This window comes from Adiantum capillus-veneris, chromosome 26 (assembly GCF_014529385.1).
Source record: "Adiantum capillus-veneris isolate H3 chromosome 26, ASM1452938v2, whole genome shotgun sequence".
NCBI lineage: Eukaryota > Viridiplantae > Streptophyta > Polypodiopsida > Polypodiales > Pteridaceae > Adiantum > Adiantum capillus-veneris.
Genome location: NC_140956.1, coordinates 139,404,451 through 139,418,326, shown reverse-complemented (window position 1 = coordinate 139,418,326; position 13,876 = coordinate 139,404,451). Strand labels below are relative to the sequence as shown.

At 45.2% G+C, this 13,876-nt stretch overlaps 1 protein-coding gene across 2 annotated transcripts in view; it reads right to left on the bottom strand.

The window, feature by feature from the left end:
* Positions 1-914: 914 nt before the first annotated feature.
* Positions 915-13,876, bottom strand: part of ABCB26 (transporter associated with antigen processing protein 1) — a 47,138-nt gene continuing 34,176 nt past the window's right edge. For both annotated transcript variants that reach the window (XM_086502087.1, XM_086502086.1), the window contains 8 exons: positions 2,674-2,747; positions 2,472-2,528; positions 2,302-2,376; positions 2,151-2,225; positions 1,771-2,052; positions 1,609-1,676; positions 1,466-1,526; positions 915-1,386 (listed from right to left, as the gene is read on the bottom strand). In XM_086502087.1, the coding sequence (XP_086358213.1) occupies positions 1,309-1,386; positions 1,466-1,526; positions 1,609-1,676; positions 1,771-2,052; positions 2,151-2,225; positions 2,302-2,376; positions 2,472-2,528; positions 2,674-2,747 (770 nt within the window). In that variant the 3' untranslated portion in view covers positions 915-1,308. The remainder of the gene's footprint in view (positions 1,387-1,465; positions 1,527-1,608; positions 1,677-1,770; positions 2,053-2,150; positions 2,226-2,301; positions 2,377-2,471; positions 2,529-2,673; positions 2,748-13,876) is intronic.

Sequence of the window (13,876 nt, the reverse complement as noted above, 5' to 3'; positions counted from 1 at the left end):
ACGAACAACTTCAACAATTCAATAGCTTCACTTTGGAATGCAAACACAGATATACAATTCATGCTGAACGCACATGGAGCTGCGAGCTACTGCACCTCATACATGACAAAAATGGACAATACATTAATAGGAGCAATCAAGGCACAGCTTGATCACTGTGTCGCAAACAATGCAACAACATTGGAGAGACTACGAAAATTTGGTAGCACAATCCTTCACACACAACAGATTAGTTCATAGCAAGCTGCTTACATATGTCTCTCGCTTCCATTGCATAGCTCCTCTAGAGAATTCACCCTCACAATCGTCTGCATGTCAGCCTTCGATGATATGTACATGTCGTCACGCTTACTAAGCATCTCTTTGTCCAATTCTTTCCTCATATCTGCATAAATAGCTTTCTTGTAAGTTTTTGCATTTGCATACATCTCTTTTTCAATGTCACCCCTTAAGAGGCTCTACCTTCTCATACATTGAGTCATCTTTGACTCCTCAAGCACCCGAACAATTCCTTGCGATGGGATCACCTAGGCCTGTGAAGGTGTGCTATAGGTGCTAAGGTATTGCTGTCCTGACTGTCCTGAGGTTGAAACTGAAACATCTGCTGGCCGAATACTTGAGAGAGAAGGGGCCGGGGGGGGGGGGGGGGGGGGAGGGGGTATATTTGATTGTGCATAGAAAAGATAGATTTCGGTAAAAAGGGCACTCCACATACTGAACACCAATGGAAATAAGAGAGTTCGCACCAGCAGGGCCACATGCTGAGCTGGACGAGCTGGCAATCATTTATTCGCTCCGTAGAAAAGCACCTGCCCAACCAGTATTCAACTCACACCGAACTCTCAAAAGCTGAGCTAACAGACGTACCACTTTTGCACATTACAAACAAAGTATCCATCGCATGGGCACAGGTCTGATGTGTAAAGGCCCTAAATCATATAATGCAATGGTTTTATCTTTAGTGAAGGAACGTTTCATATCTTTCAAACAACAGATTTTTTAAACCACTTTTTCTTAAGAGTATATTTCAGAATTTCTGGGTGGAATTACAAAAAAATCCAGGTCTCTTTTATTTTATCCTAGGGATGGGCATGGAGTAACATATCCCAGTCAAGTCGAAGTGCTTCTTGGAGCTAAGTTGCTTTATTCAAGGCTTCAGGGGCTGTGATAAGGCCAATTTGCCAGCAGCCATTTTGTCACCTCGAGGTAGAATTGCTTTAAAAATGAAGGTTAAACAGGAGGCAGCCTCCAATAAATTTTGGCCGCAGCAGACTTCTCCCAAGACACCTCCTTGGGAGTAAGCAAACCTCACAATGTGCTCATTTGCCGCCGAGTCAACCTTGCATACTCCCCATCCAGTTTCAACAGTTCATCGTGACTACCAACCTGCCTCAAAACACATAACAATCACTTCACTCTCAAAACCAAGGACACTGCATGCAACAATTTGTAAGCAATGCCTAACCTCTGATATCCGACCACCCCGCATGACAACAATACGATCAGCCAAACGGATGGTTGATAACCTGCCATTCAGAAAGCACCCACAGATAATGATATATGGAATTGGATAAGGTCAATGATACAAGTAGTAAGACCCCCTAGTACCTATGAGCAATCACCAGAACCGTTCTTTTTTGCTTGCCGCACCTCTTCATGGATTCTTCCAGTGCTTTCTTTGGTCAGAGTAGCAAAATTGTCATCAGGCACAACACCAAAATACACAACATAGAATGCCACAGGCAGAGGCATCCACAAGAAGAATTATACCTGCACAAAATGCTCACTCTCCGCATCTAGGGCACTGGTAGCCTCATCAAGGACTAGCACACCAGGATCTCTCACAAGCGCACGTGCTATGGCTATGCGTTGCTTCTGGCCACCGCTGAGGCGCGAGTTGTCAACCACTGTTTTGTAACCCTCTGGTAATGCCATAATGAAACCATGAGCATGAGCTTGCTTCGCAGCTCTTACTATGTCTGTGTGACTTATACTCCTTTCACAACCATATGAAATGTTGGAAGCAATATCGGTACTAAAAAGTCGAGGCTCCTGCATTGTTCCATTGAAGCACGCACACAATTCAAGCCCTTCACAATTACCTTCACTACTCTAAGCCTGACATATTTGAACCTTGAGAAGAAACACACCTGGCTCACCACCCCAAGCTGTTGCCTCAGCCATCTGACATCCAGCTCATTGATGGAATGATTGTCAATTAATATCTGCATGAATAATTGGGGCTTTTGAAGATTCAAAAAAGTGCTGCACCCACACACGGTTCCTCAAATGCATACTCACCTCACCACTGGTGGGCTCATAGAGCCGCAGAAGAAGAGCCACAAGTGTGCTCTTGCCACTTCCACTGAGCCCCACCTTCAAATTGCCAATGAGAAACCAGATCGATTACATCTGCAAACCTACCATAACAACCTGACATAACAAAAACAGATTCTAAGCAGGAAGCTTACCACTGCCACGATCTCACCTGGATGGATGGAGAGGTTCACGTTTCGCAAGACTGAAACCTACAAGATGCATTTTTTCCCATCAAGTTTCTGAGCATGCCTGGCTAGTAGCCTATTGAGGTGTTAGTATATTGTTACAATCTAGAATTCTTTTTGATAGCTAGTCCAAGCTTTTACAACAAACAGGAAATAGAGCATATTGTACCGATGGTCTTGTGGGATAATGAAAAGTCACATCCTTAAACTGTATATTTCCCTTAAAATTTTGAAGATGCCGACCTGCAACACAAATGTCATCAACCTTGTCTTTATGCAGTCAAAACAACCAACACACCTACTCACTTCGACAGTAAAGTCAAAGAATAGCCGCTATGAAGTAAACATTGAAAACTAAACTTGTCAAGCTTCAAAAAAAAGATCCAGCAAACCAAAGCCAACAGTGTATGCTCATCTAAAATGTTGTCATGTTGTATTTTTGTTTGGTGTCTTTTCTTTGTTTCTTCATACACTGCTCGTTAAAAACTTGGGAATCGTTTTGGCAAGCTGCTCCTCACTGTTTCACATGCACAAGATTTCATGTCCCCATGCTACTTTGATTGGGCTCACCATGTAAAAGGTTCTAAAAACGTTTGTCCCAAACAGGAAGCAAGAAGGATCAACCTAGATTAAAATGTCCACACATCACACAGAAGGTTCCACACCAACCACGAGAGAAGACTGGCTACAAAAGAGAGCACACCAAAGAGGGCGAATATGGAAGATCTCGTTGTTGCAGACAAGAGTCATAAGGCAAGCTTGTGTCACATGCACGTGGACTCCGTGTGCTACATGGATATGCTCCACACCAAACACCCACGAGAGAAGACTGGCTCAAAAAGAGAGCACACCAAAGAGGGCGAATATGGACGATCTCATTGTTGGCCATGTGTGAGTCACAGTGCAGAAGCATACAGGTGACACACTTGCCATCATAGACATGCGTGAGATGGGAGAGAATGAAAGAGAAGAGCCAAGCTTGTGTCACATGCACATGGACTCAATGTGCTACGTGGACATGCTACTATGACTCAAAGCCCAAACCCTAGACTAGAAAACCTTTGGGAACATCGACCGGCCCCCTGTGAGCCTGTTCGCAAGACTCGCATGTGCATAGACTTCCGTTATATTAGTTAGGATCCTGCATAACCTTCTTTGCACAAATGGTTGTATAAGGCACAGTCAGTCAACGGGCAACGTCTCGCCTGGTAGAAGCATAATTGCGGTCTCGTACCAGCCGACATCGCAAAGAATGATGCATGCGAGCATGTGCCACGTGTATCTTTGCAAGTACACCTGGTGTAGGTCCTTTGACTATGGCACTTGGCACTGGCCGTCAAGGCCTAAGTCAGCAGCAGATATCAACATCAAAAGTTGGTATCAAAGTCTTTTACTTCTAAATTTTGTGTGCCAATACATGTACAAAAGCAGCCCTTGAGGCCTCAATTCTCACAAGTTGCAGAAGTTGAAGAGCTTACCTAGCACCGTCATCTGATCCTCTTTTGGAGTTGTTCCAGAACCCTAACAGCCTGGGCAATGGGATTGTCCTGCCTCTAGCCCTCGACTAGACTGTTCATCTTGCCCCAAATGATCCTTTAAAAGACTAAAGTGGAACATTAGATGCACATTGAGGAGTAAGGGCAACTCCCAGCTTATAGGACACCGCACTGAACTTTTTCAGGATTTGGAACCATCCACAATATCCAGAAGATAATGTAGAGTACTTCTTGGTGCAAAGAGTTTCAGTGTCTTGAAGTATTTCAGGTATACCCACATGCTTGCTTGGAGCCCTCAGGAATGCCTATGCTTGTTAGCATAAAAGGTTGCCACTCCCACCCTGAGTTCATAGCACATCGGGCGCACTCCCGCCTTCATTGCTCTGTCTTACAGGGCATAAGCCAGATAGATCACTTGCAAGAGAAGGAACAAAGATTTTTCGAGCCACTGTTTTTCTCAAAGGCAGTGCCATGCAGTGGTGGAAGTCTATAGCTACCAAGCCGCTCACTCCAAGGACTTGGCAAGCTTTCAAGAAATTTTTGCCCAAAGTTACATACCTTCAGACATCTTCCTTCAGATTGCAGCTTCTAGCAAAGTGGGGAATCCTGAAAGGCTTGCCACAGAAACCCTAGCAGATTACAATTTTTGGACATCTCGTTATACAGGTGTCTCTTCTCGAGCTGATAACCTCAAAGGTCCAGTGTGATATCGTGGAGCTACCATCACTGCCACAAGAACACTGTTTGTCGAGGCTTGTTTCAACTATTCAAGAGCTTATGGACCATGTTGCGGTCGGTTACAACCTTATGGAAGAGATCTAACCCTAATCTTGGTGCAGGTTTCAAGATGGAAAGCCAATCGTCTTTTCAAGCTCGATTAATGTCAAGATTGCTTTTTAAGTTTGAGTTCTGTTTGAGAACTTGTTTGGTGATCCTATTTGGACTTTGTTTGAAATGGATGGTATCTGTTTTGAACCTGTCCTAGTGCCTATTTGAATTGTTTGACATTGATTTTCATACTGGTTTCAATGATTGATGATTTTACTCCCGAGTGGAGTAGTGAGAAATGATGTTCGAGAATGCTTGCTCATACTCATGGCCCGGACCCTTGTGGTTATTTACGGCAAGAGTATTGTTGTTGTTACTCATGGCCCAGACCTGGATGGTTATTTATGGGGGGAGTATTAAGAAGTCTGAGCAAAGGTTACTCTCAACACCTCCAAACAACGCAGGCTGCGGTTTGGGGGGGCATTTGGTTGTAAAAGGCCTCTATATCTCATGGCCCGGACCTTTTTAGGTTATTTGCGAAAGGAGTAATGAGGGAGTAGTTGAACAGCTCATGGCCCGGACCCTTGTGGTTATTTGCGGGGGGGAGTGTTCTTCAGCGACTTTATGTTTCTATGTCTTGTAGCATGCATATGTGAGCATTTGTGTTGCATTGTGATATTTTGGCGCTAGTGCTTTTGGACCATATGCTTTTGAGTTGATAGCTTTTCATGTAACTGCTTTTGAAAGGTCAAGAGCCTTAAAATATGAGCCAAGGGCTCATTCTCTTGTAGAGGTGCAGAGGATGGAGTATCGGCGTTAAATTGAGTTCAAGCAAAATAAAGAAATACCGAAAGGGGCGCCAAGGTTTGGGGCCAGTGCTCTCTCGGGGTGGAACTCCGCCAGTCCCCGTCTCGTATGTCGTGCATCTCTTTCAGTTCAGTTGTTATTTGTTCAGTCCGTTCTTTTCCGTTGCCACGTGGTGCCCATCCCCATTACAATCCTCGCCAGCCACACCTCCTGACCCAGTCAGAGAAGTCAATCTGGGCGACCCTAACAACCCTCAGCACATCCTTTTAGCCGATTCGTTATCGGATCACTCGGCGTTGCTCGATCAGGTAGTGTCTTTTATGCACTCTGTCAAGGATGTTTTTGCCTGGGCTTACAAAGATTTAAAAGAATTCCACCAAAACTGGGTGTCCACACTATCCCTCTGGTCGAAGGGGCTAAGCCAGTCAGAGGCCGAGCTTACAAGCTCAACCCCAAGAACGTTGAAGTTGTCAAACTGGAGCTAGAGAAAATGCAAGAAGCAGGGATCATTGTACCTGTTGAGCACTCCGAGTGGCTATCACCCATGGTCATAGTGCCCAAGAAGCAATGAAATAAAATATGGGTATGTGTCGACTACCGCGCTCTCAACAAGGTGACAATTCCGATTGGTTTTCCAACACCGTTCACCGAACGCGTGCTCGAAGATGTGGCGGGGCACATACTTTACAATGTCATGGATGGGTTCAATGGCTACAATCGGTTGGGCATTCATCTTACGGACCAGATCAAGTGTCACAAAATGGTGACGTGGCTAACCCCAGACACACAGTGCTGACGTGGCAACACATTCCACATAAAGTGCTGGCAGGCTGACGTGGCCAATGGTACGGATTTCCGAAAATTGCGGCACATAAAGCGCTGACATGCTGACGTGGCAGTGTACGGATTTCCTGAAATTACGCTGGCTGAATTTGCCTGCAGCTTTTGGGACAATTGCTTTTGAGCTAAAAAGCTTTTGAGTTAAATGCTTTGGGGCTCTGCTTTTGGGCATCCCTTGTACTTACAAATAAGCACGCAGGGCTTCACTTCTCAGAGCATCTGGACACAGAGTCTGAGAGTGAACACCTACCCGCTCTCTTGTACTTTGAACATAGATTAATACAAAAAGAAATACCGAAAGGGGCGCCAGTCATTGGGGCCAATACCTCTCGGCACGGAACTACGCCGGGCCGTGTCAATTTTGTGAACTATTTTGAAGTGAATCTCTGTTGTGTCACGGTAGAATCTTGACTTGGGGTGTCCAAGTTTCTTACATCAAGACTGCCTTCGTGACTCCATGGGGTATATTCATTTATACAAGGATGTCGCTTGGATTGAAAAACGCCCCTCCTCCTTTCAATCGCACAGTATAGATCATCTTTTATCCTCTGATCATTGATCACCTTTGAATCTTCATGGATGATTGTTCAACCTTCTCCAGCGCTCAGTGTTCCACCCCGGTGGAATATTTGGAGGAGCACCTAGCTCAGCTCTCCGTAGTCTTCCTGAAGTGTTGGTAGCCGCGTCTTAATCTCAACCCTAACAAATGCCACTTTTTGGTAACTCAAGGTCCGTTGTTAGGTCATGTGGTGTCTACTAAAGGTTTGGCTCTTGACCCTGACAAGATAGTGGCCATTCTGAGATTGTCTTTCCCCCTTAATTCCAAGGGTGTTCCTACAAAGATTATCATCACAGGTTCATTCACATATATGTCAATGTTACCCAAACCCTAACCTGCCTGACCAATGTTGTACCACCCTTTCAGTGGTCCACGGCTGAAGCCCAAGCTTTTGCTTACCTTAAAAAGCACCTGACAGAAGCCCCTATTAAGTTGCCCCAAACTGGTCTCTTACCTTTCATGTACATACTGATACTAGTCAGACTACTGTGAGTGTTGTTCTCACACGCACAACAGAGAGGGAAGGTTTGGCTATTTGTTTATGCACTGCAAAAATTTGGGCATTATTTATTAGGGGTTCACTTCACCATTATTACTGATCATCATGCTTTGCATTATCTGTTGAATAAGCCACAAGTGATTTAGCGGTGGCTCTTTCTGGTCCAAGAGTTTGATTTCGAAGTGGTCCTCCGTCCAAGCAAGCGCCACGTCATGGCCGACCACCTCTCTCGCATACAAACAGGTGAAGCAGCTACAGGTGTTGACGATAACTTTCCAAATAGCAATCTCTTTACAATGGACACGACACCGGAATGGTATAGCCATGTGTTGTATTTGTTGTTCACTGACCTCTTATCCAGAGAATGCTCTCCCTTACAAAAAGAAGACTATTGATGAAGTCTCGACCATTACTCTGATTGGAGGTTGGCTCTAGAAGTCTGGACCTAATGGTGTACTGCGCAGATGTATCTCCCCTCATGAAGTGGAGCATATTTTAGAAGATTCCCATAGTGGTCCCAAACGTGGCCATTACCCTGTCAATTCACAGCACAAAAAATTCTACAGAGTGGCTTGTGGTGGCCCTATGTGTTTAGGGATGCAATTGCTCATGTGAAGGTTTGTGATGTCTGTCAACGTTGTGCACCCAAACGCAATAAGCAATCGAACCATCCCTTACAGGTATCTATGGCATGGTTGTCATTTGAAAGATAGGGCTTGGACTTTGTTAGTCCAATTTCTCCCCCAGCTCAACCAGGCAATCGTAAGTATCTTCCTGTTGCTACAGATTATGCCACCAAGTGGATGGAGGTATTGCCCACTACGGACTGCACAGTATCGTAAGTATCTTCCTGTTGCTACAGATTATGCCACCAAGTGGATGGAGGTAATATTGTGGCGAAGTTCTTGTATGAGCATATATTTTGCAGACTTGGGTGTCCCCTTGAGATCACCAAGGATCCAGGCAGTCACTTTGTCAATGAATTGATTACCACACTGGCTTTACACATAGGCATACTGGCTCACATGAAATTATATTGCCCCGAATCCTCCCAAATGCGCACACAACCTCCTCCAACTGGTTAACGCAAAGGGATCAAAACCCTACGCCAGATTTGAACTCAGGTCCATCCGCCTGTAGCCGCCTGCGCTAACCAACTCACCTTGTCAATTTCCTGTTTAAAATTGTGCCCCTTCAGAGCTATAAAAATAGAAGGCGCAAGGGAACAGTTGGCAAAGCTAAGTAGGAGGGGACAGACTGCACGGAAGGTGGCAGGCTGGTGCTGCTTCCATGCAGTTGTGTTGCTTGTCCCGACGACGATGGGCCCTGCTTTGCATTCAGCTCCTTGCGTTTCCAAACCACTTTAGGGAAGATCCCATAAGATTCTCCCTAATAAGTCATTTTCCAAGATCGGTACGACTAACTGCTACACAACTATAAAATCTTTCATCGCAAGTCTTACTCCTACTACCTCTGAGCAAATGGATAGGCAGAGAGCAACTACAAAGTTCTGATCGCGCTCCTCCTAAAAGCCTGCCATCTGCATCCAACTTCCTGGGCTCAAGCAATCCTCGGCACTGTATGGGCATATCGCACTTCCTTCAAAGCAACCACAAACCACACTTCCTTTCAACTAGCTTTCGGCTTAGAAGCAATTGCTCCTTTCGAATTCAACTCCGGATCTTGTAGGGTGGGCAGCTTTCATGTCACACCTAGAATTGCCTCTACCCAATTCTCTCATTTATCCATGTTGGAAGAGAGGCGCAGATTCGCTTACCACGCTCTCCAAGCATAGAAACTTTGTCGCAAAGCATAACATGATCATCATCTTCCCAAGCCTTAAATAGTGCAAGGCTCGCTGGTGATGCTCTATTAGGCACACTTCCAAAAAAAAAGAGCAAAGAAGCTAGTCCCAGCATGGCAAGGGCCATATAGAGTGCAAGAAATTTTACCAGACCGTGTTCCTTTACCACTTGTAAACGGATCTAGGGTAAAGTTCTATTATCCCTAAAAGTGAGCCATATGTGGCTGTTCTTCTTTCCCGATAGTACTTTCAAACTGCAACATCCCCATTCCCCAAACTAATGTCACAATTGTGACTGTTGCAGTATTACATCTACTCCTAGTTGCAGATATGCAAAGTGCCATGCCAAGGAGAATCCCTATGCTTGGATGGTCACGACCCTTCGTTCAAGAGACATGCCTCTTCGCCAAAAGCCACACTCCTTCGATGATTGGTCACACCCCTTCGCTCTACGGGTGCGACTCTTCGCCCAATGGTTGTAGCTCTTTACCAAAAGGATGTGTCTTTACCCCTAATCGCGTCTCTTCACCATGAGACGTGTCTTTTCATTTGTGTCTCTTCGTCTCCTATATAAGGAGCCTATTGTCCTCAGTTTCAGGCATTCATTCAATCAATCAAACACACATTCAGTTTATTGAGTCTCGATTTGATCTTATATATGAAGTTGAAGTCTTAATTATAGGATTAGCACCACTAATCCTCACAGTGGTATTAGAGAAAAATTTTCCCGAGACCCGAAGGTTGTGAGCCTCTCACCCTCGCCGCTACACTCTATCCCTTTCCCGGAGTTGTATGGAAGCAAAAGAAAGGTGGTACACATGTGCATATGAGCATGAGGTTAGTTGAATTTTTTATGTTCCAATTCAAGTAAAGACGGAACAAAGATGTGTGTGCACGGCGTACCCAGAGAAGTTCCTGCACCCTTTCATGCGAAAGGGCACTAATCCGGCAAAAGGCCACCCACCTCTCCCTTGCTCGCACCTTTTCCCAAGGCGATGTGCCCCTTCGTGGCACCCTTCTCCACACAACCAAAAGGGCTGACTTATGAAAACGCTGGGCTGAAATTTGCAGTGCTGGCCTGAATTCTGGAAACGCTGGGCTGGTTGCTGAATTCAGCGCTGGCTGAATTGCTGGGCTGAATTGAACCTTCGTGTTTGCACCCCTTCCCGATGGCGTGCCCCTTCGTGCTCGCACCCCTTGGCGCATGACATGCCGGCTGAATTGTCTCTTCGCATGCCTCCTCACCAAGCATGCTCTTCAGCCTGGCGCCTCCTCACCAAGCGTTGCACTGGCAGCTTTTCGTAAGATTTTTTTACACCAGTAACTTCAGCCAGCAGCGCAAGCATTTTTTTTTATTAAAACCCCAAAGTGGGTGCCCAACCTCACCGGCCAATCACATTAATTAAAGGGCCATTTGAACACACCCTTTCAATTGGCCATTAAACAAAAACTTTAAAACAAACATAAAACAAAGAAAAGAAAGCCAGCAATTCGAGAATTCCAACGCTCTCTCTCCTGCTTGCTTCTGGCGCTGGCAAATTTCTTGCGTTTGCGCATGGCCGAGGACGACTATATACACCTAAGCTTCCTCTAGGTGTAACCTATAGTCCTCGACCGTCGTCCATCTCGATCATCGCCCCAATCTGAATCACTCCATCCTCAAAGAATGACCGTGGAGACTGTACCTCAAACTACATACCAAATGCCTAACAATTGCTTCGAATACCGCAAGGTCCAAAGAGCCTGCTCCATATGTGACTTGGGAGGTCTCTCCATAAATGAACAGAGAAAATCCCACTAGAAAACTAATGTCAAACCAGGTGTTCAGCACCCAAATAAGAGAACCGACCAACTTCCGATACCTTGTAGCATCTGCTACATCTGAGGGGTTGTATCGTGACAACTTCTAGTTGGGATCCATAGGAGAGCAGATAGGTTTGCACTTGGTCATACCAAATGCTTCCAATAACTCTTGGACATAGCGCGGCTGAGAGAGAAAAGTCCCCCCCTTTACCTGCCTTATCTCCGGCCCAAGAAAGTAGCAAAGCAAGCCAAAATCTGTCATCTTAAACTCCTTTTCCAAGGTCTCCATAGTACCAAGTATGTGCTGCTCGTGGCTACCTGTAATCACAAGATCATCCACATATAGGACAACAAGAGTCACCAATCCTCACTCACTGAAAATATTATACTAATCTAGGTCCACAAAAGAACCTGCTCTTTGAAGATATTGGAGCCACCATCGGACAAGAAGGTGTAACTCCTAACACCCTTATCGTGAGCATTCATTTTGTTTGTCCAACGGTCTTGTAAGGTGCAGCGGAATGAATGTTGTATTTTCTCAAGATTAGTGATCTTTATTGCTCAAGGTTCCTTTTAGTTCTTAGGGAAAGAGAGAGCTTTCCGTCTTATGGAGAGTGCTATGATCACGAACAAAGTGAGTGGATTGTGCGTGCAAGTGAATGAGACTGAGAGGAGAGAGAAGAGATACGACACCGAGAGGTTGTAAAACCCTCCTCCGAAGGCCCCACTCTCGTCGGCGAGAGTGGTCTACTTGATTGCACAAAGGTGTACAATGCGTATGCAATGGACTGATGCAATGGGACTATGCCGATGACGACGACGGTGATGACGACGGCGACTTAGGCTGAAATCTGTGACTTTCTTGGTGGCTGAAAATGACTGTTTCTCGCTGTTTTAATGGCTGAAAAAAGACTGTTTTGTCGGGGTCGAAAAGGTGATGAAAAACGCTGCTGTCATCTGCTCTTTGGCTGCGTTTTTGGGGAGAAGTTCCTTTCTGAAAAACGCTGGGATAGCAGAGGGTTTCTTGCTGAAATTTGCAGGTTTTCAAGTGCTTAACAACTCCTTACCCAACTATGGTGATCTGCTGCAAATTGCTTGATGAAAACGCTGAATTGGCTGAGGGTTGTCTGGCGTTAGTAGTTGCTAAAAACGCTGATCTGACCAAGGCAAAAACGCTAGCTCTCACTGCTTGCTGGCGATCTCTGCATGGGAGGAAAAACGCTAAGGCAGCCAGAGGAATGGGCGATCCCAAGTTGAGGATGATGCGGGGGAAATGGGCCTCCCCAAGATGCTTGGAGAGGGTCTTGCTGAGAGAGGGAGGGAACACCTGTTGCTTGGTAGCCTGCTGTGCTCCTTGGCTCATCTGCCAATTTGTGCTAACTTGGGTTTGCTTATAAATTAACTTACCCAATTTGCCCTACTAAGTACCCAACAAAAGTCACTTAATAAATAAGTGAAAAATGTCAAAAATAGGGAAAAATGGGATAAAGTCATCTGAAAAATCCCCAAACTGACTCTGATGGAATCTGATGGAAATGCTTATGCTTATGCAAGGTGCAACCAGAGGATATGCATCTACACTGAGTGACTGGGCATGCACGGTCTACGAATAGACTCACAAAGTGCCAGATCACTCCTAATCTAACTTGACTGGACTTGACGGAAACCCTGTTATGGTGTAGCTTGTCCACGGACACATAGGGTTGGGATGTGTCACGTGACAGGTCTCAAGACGCTCCAAGGACAACACGCATGGCAATTGACAATGACCGTGGAACACAACTGCCTTTTCATTTTTGGCAAACACTATAACAAGTTCCATGAAGAGTGGAGCTTACGCATGACTCTTCAATGTGATCCTAGTAGATATGAATCTTGTCATCGGTTCAAGTAGCTATGATCAACCCTTACGGCCTCATGGCCTCTACTAGTACAACAAAGTCCCAACTTACAAAGTTGGTCGAAAGACTACTTCATTTTTTATCCAAAATTTGCAACGGATATAAGATCCAGTGTTGAGTCTTGCCAAAGTTCTCGGTATGCCAAAGAGTTTTGCACTCAGTGTAGCATGACACTCAACAAAATTGCATAGCGGATATAGGATACATAAATTTTGCCTCACTTGAAAAGCAGACCATCGAGAATGGACTACCTTTCAGCTCTCTCCCCCCCTATAGCCGACTCTTGGACATCCAAACCATTAACGCAAAATCCCATGAATGTGAGTATTATGTGAGCTACGCCCTAAAAAAGAGAAATAGATTCATTCCAGATCTCCGCGAGCGAGACTATGAGGTCAACAATTTGGCTAAGAGCATCTGCAATCCATGGGACTGCATTCTTCTGAGAATGAACTCCTGCATGAGTTCGACCCATCTCTGTATCCTTGGCAACGTGGACATCTACGTGCATATACAGAACATATATATCTCAACAAAGAATCACATACCTGGTGATAAATAATGTACAACCATAAGACATAGCTGATGCCCTCTGCTTCAAGCTGAAATGTCACCCCGTGATGTTGCCTCTAAGATGCAAATTCAAAGGCTGCTTGAAGCAACGAGAAAATTGCCAATCTTTGTTGTGTTGTCACTCATCTGGAACCGATCTTTTTTTTATTCCGAGAAAAAGATCCTTCTATTAGTTAATGAAAACTGCCCATAGGGCTGCATCCACCTCTGCGAGAGAGGGCTACAACAAGCATGATGGGGAGACTCTCCCAATGAAAAAACAGCATATATACAATGAGGCTAAATCAAGAGATGGGAGGAGGGAAGAGCCACACAGGTGGAC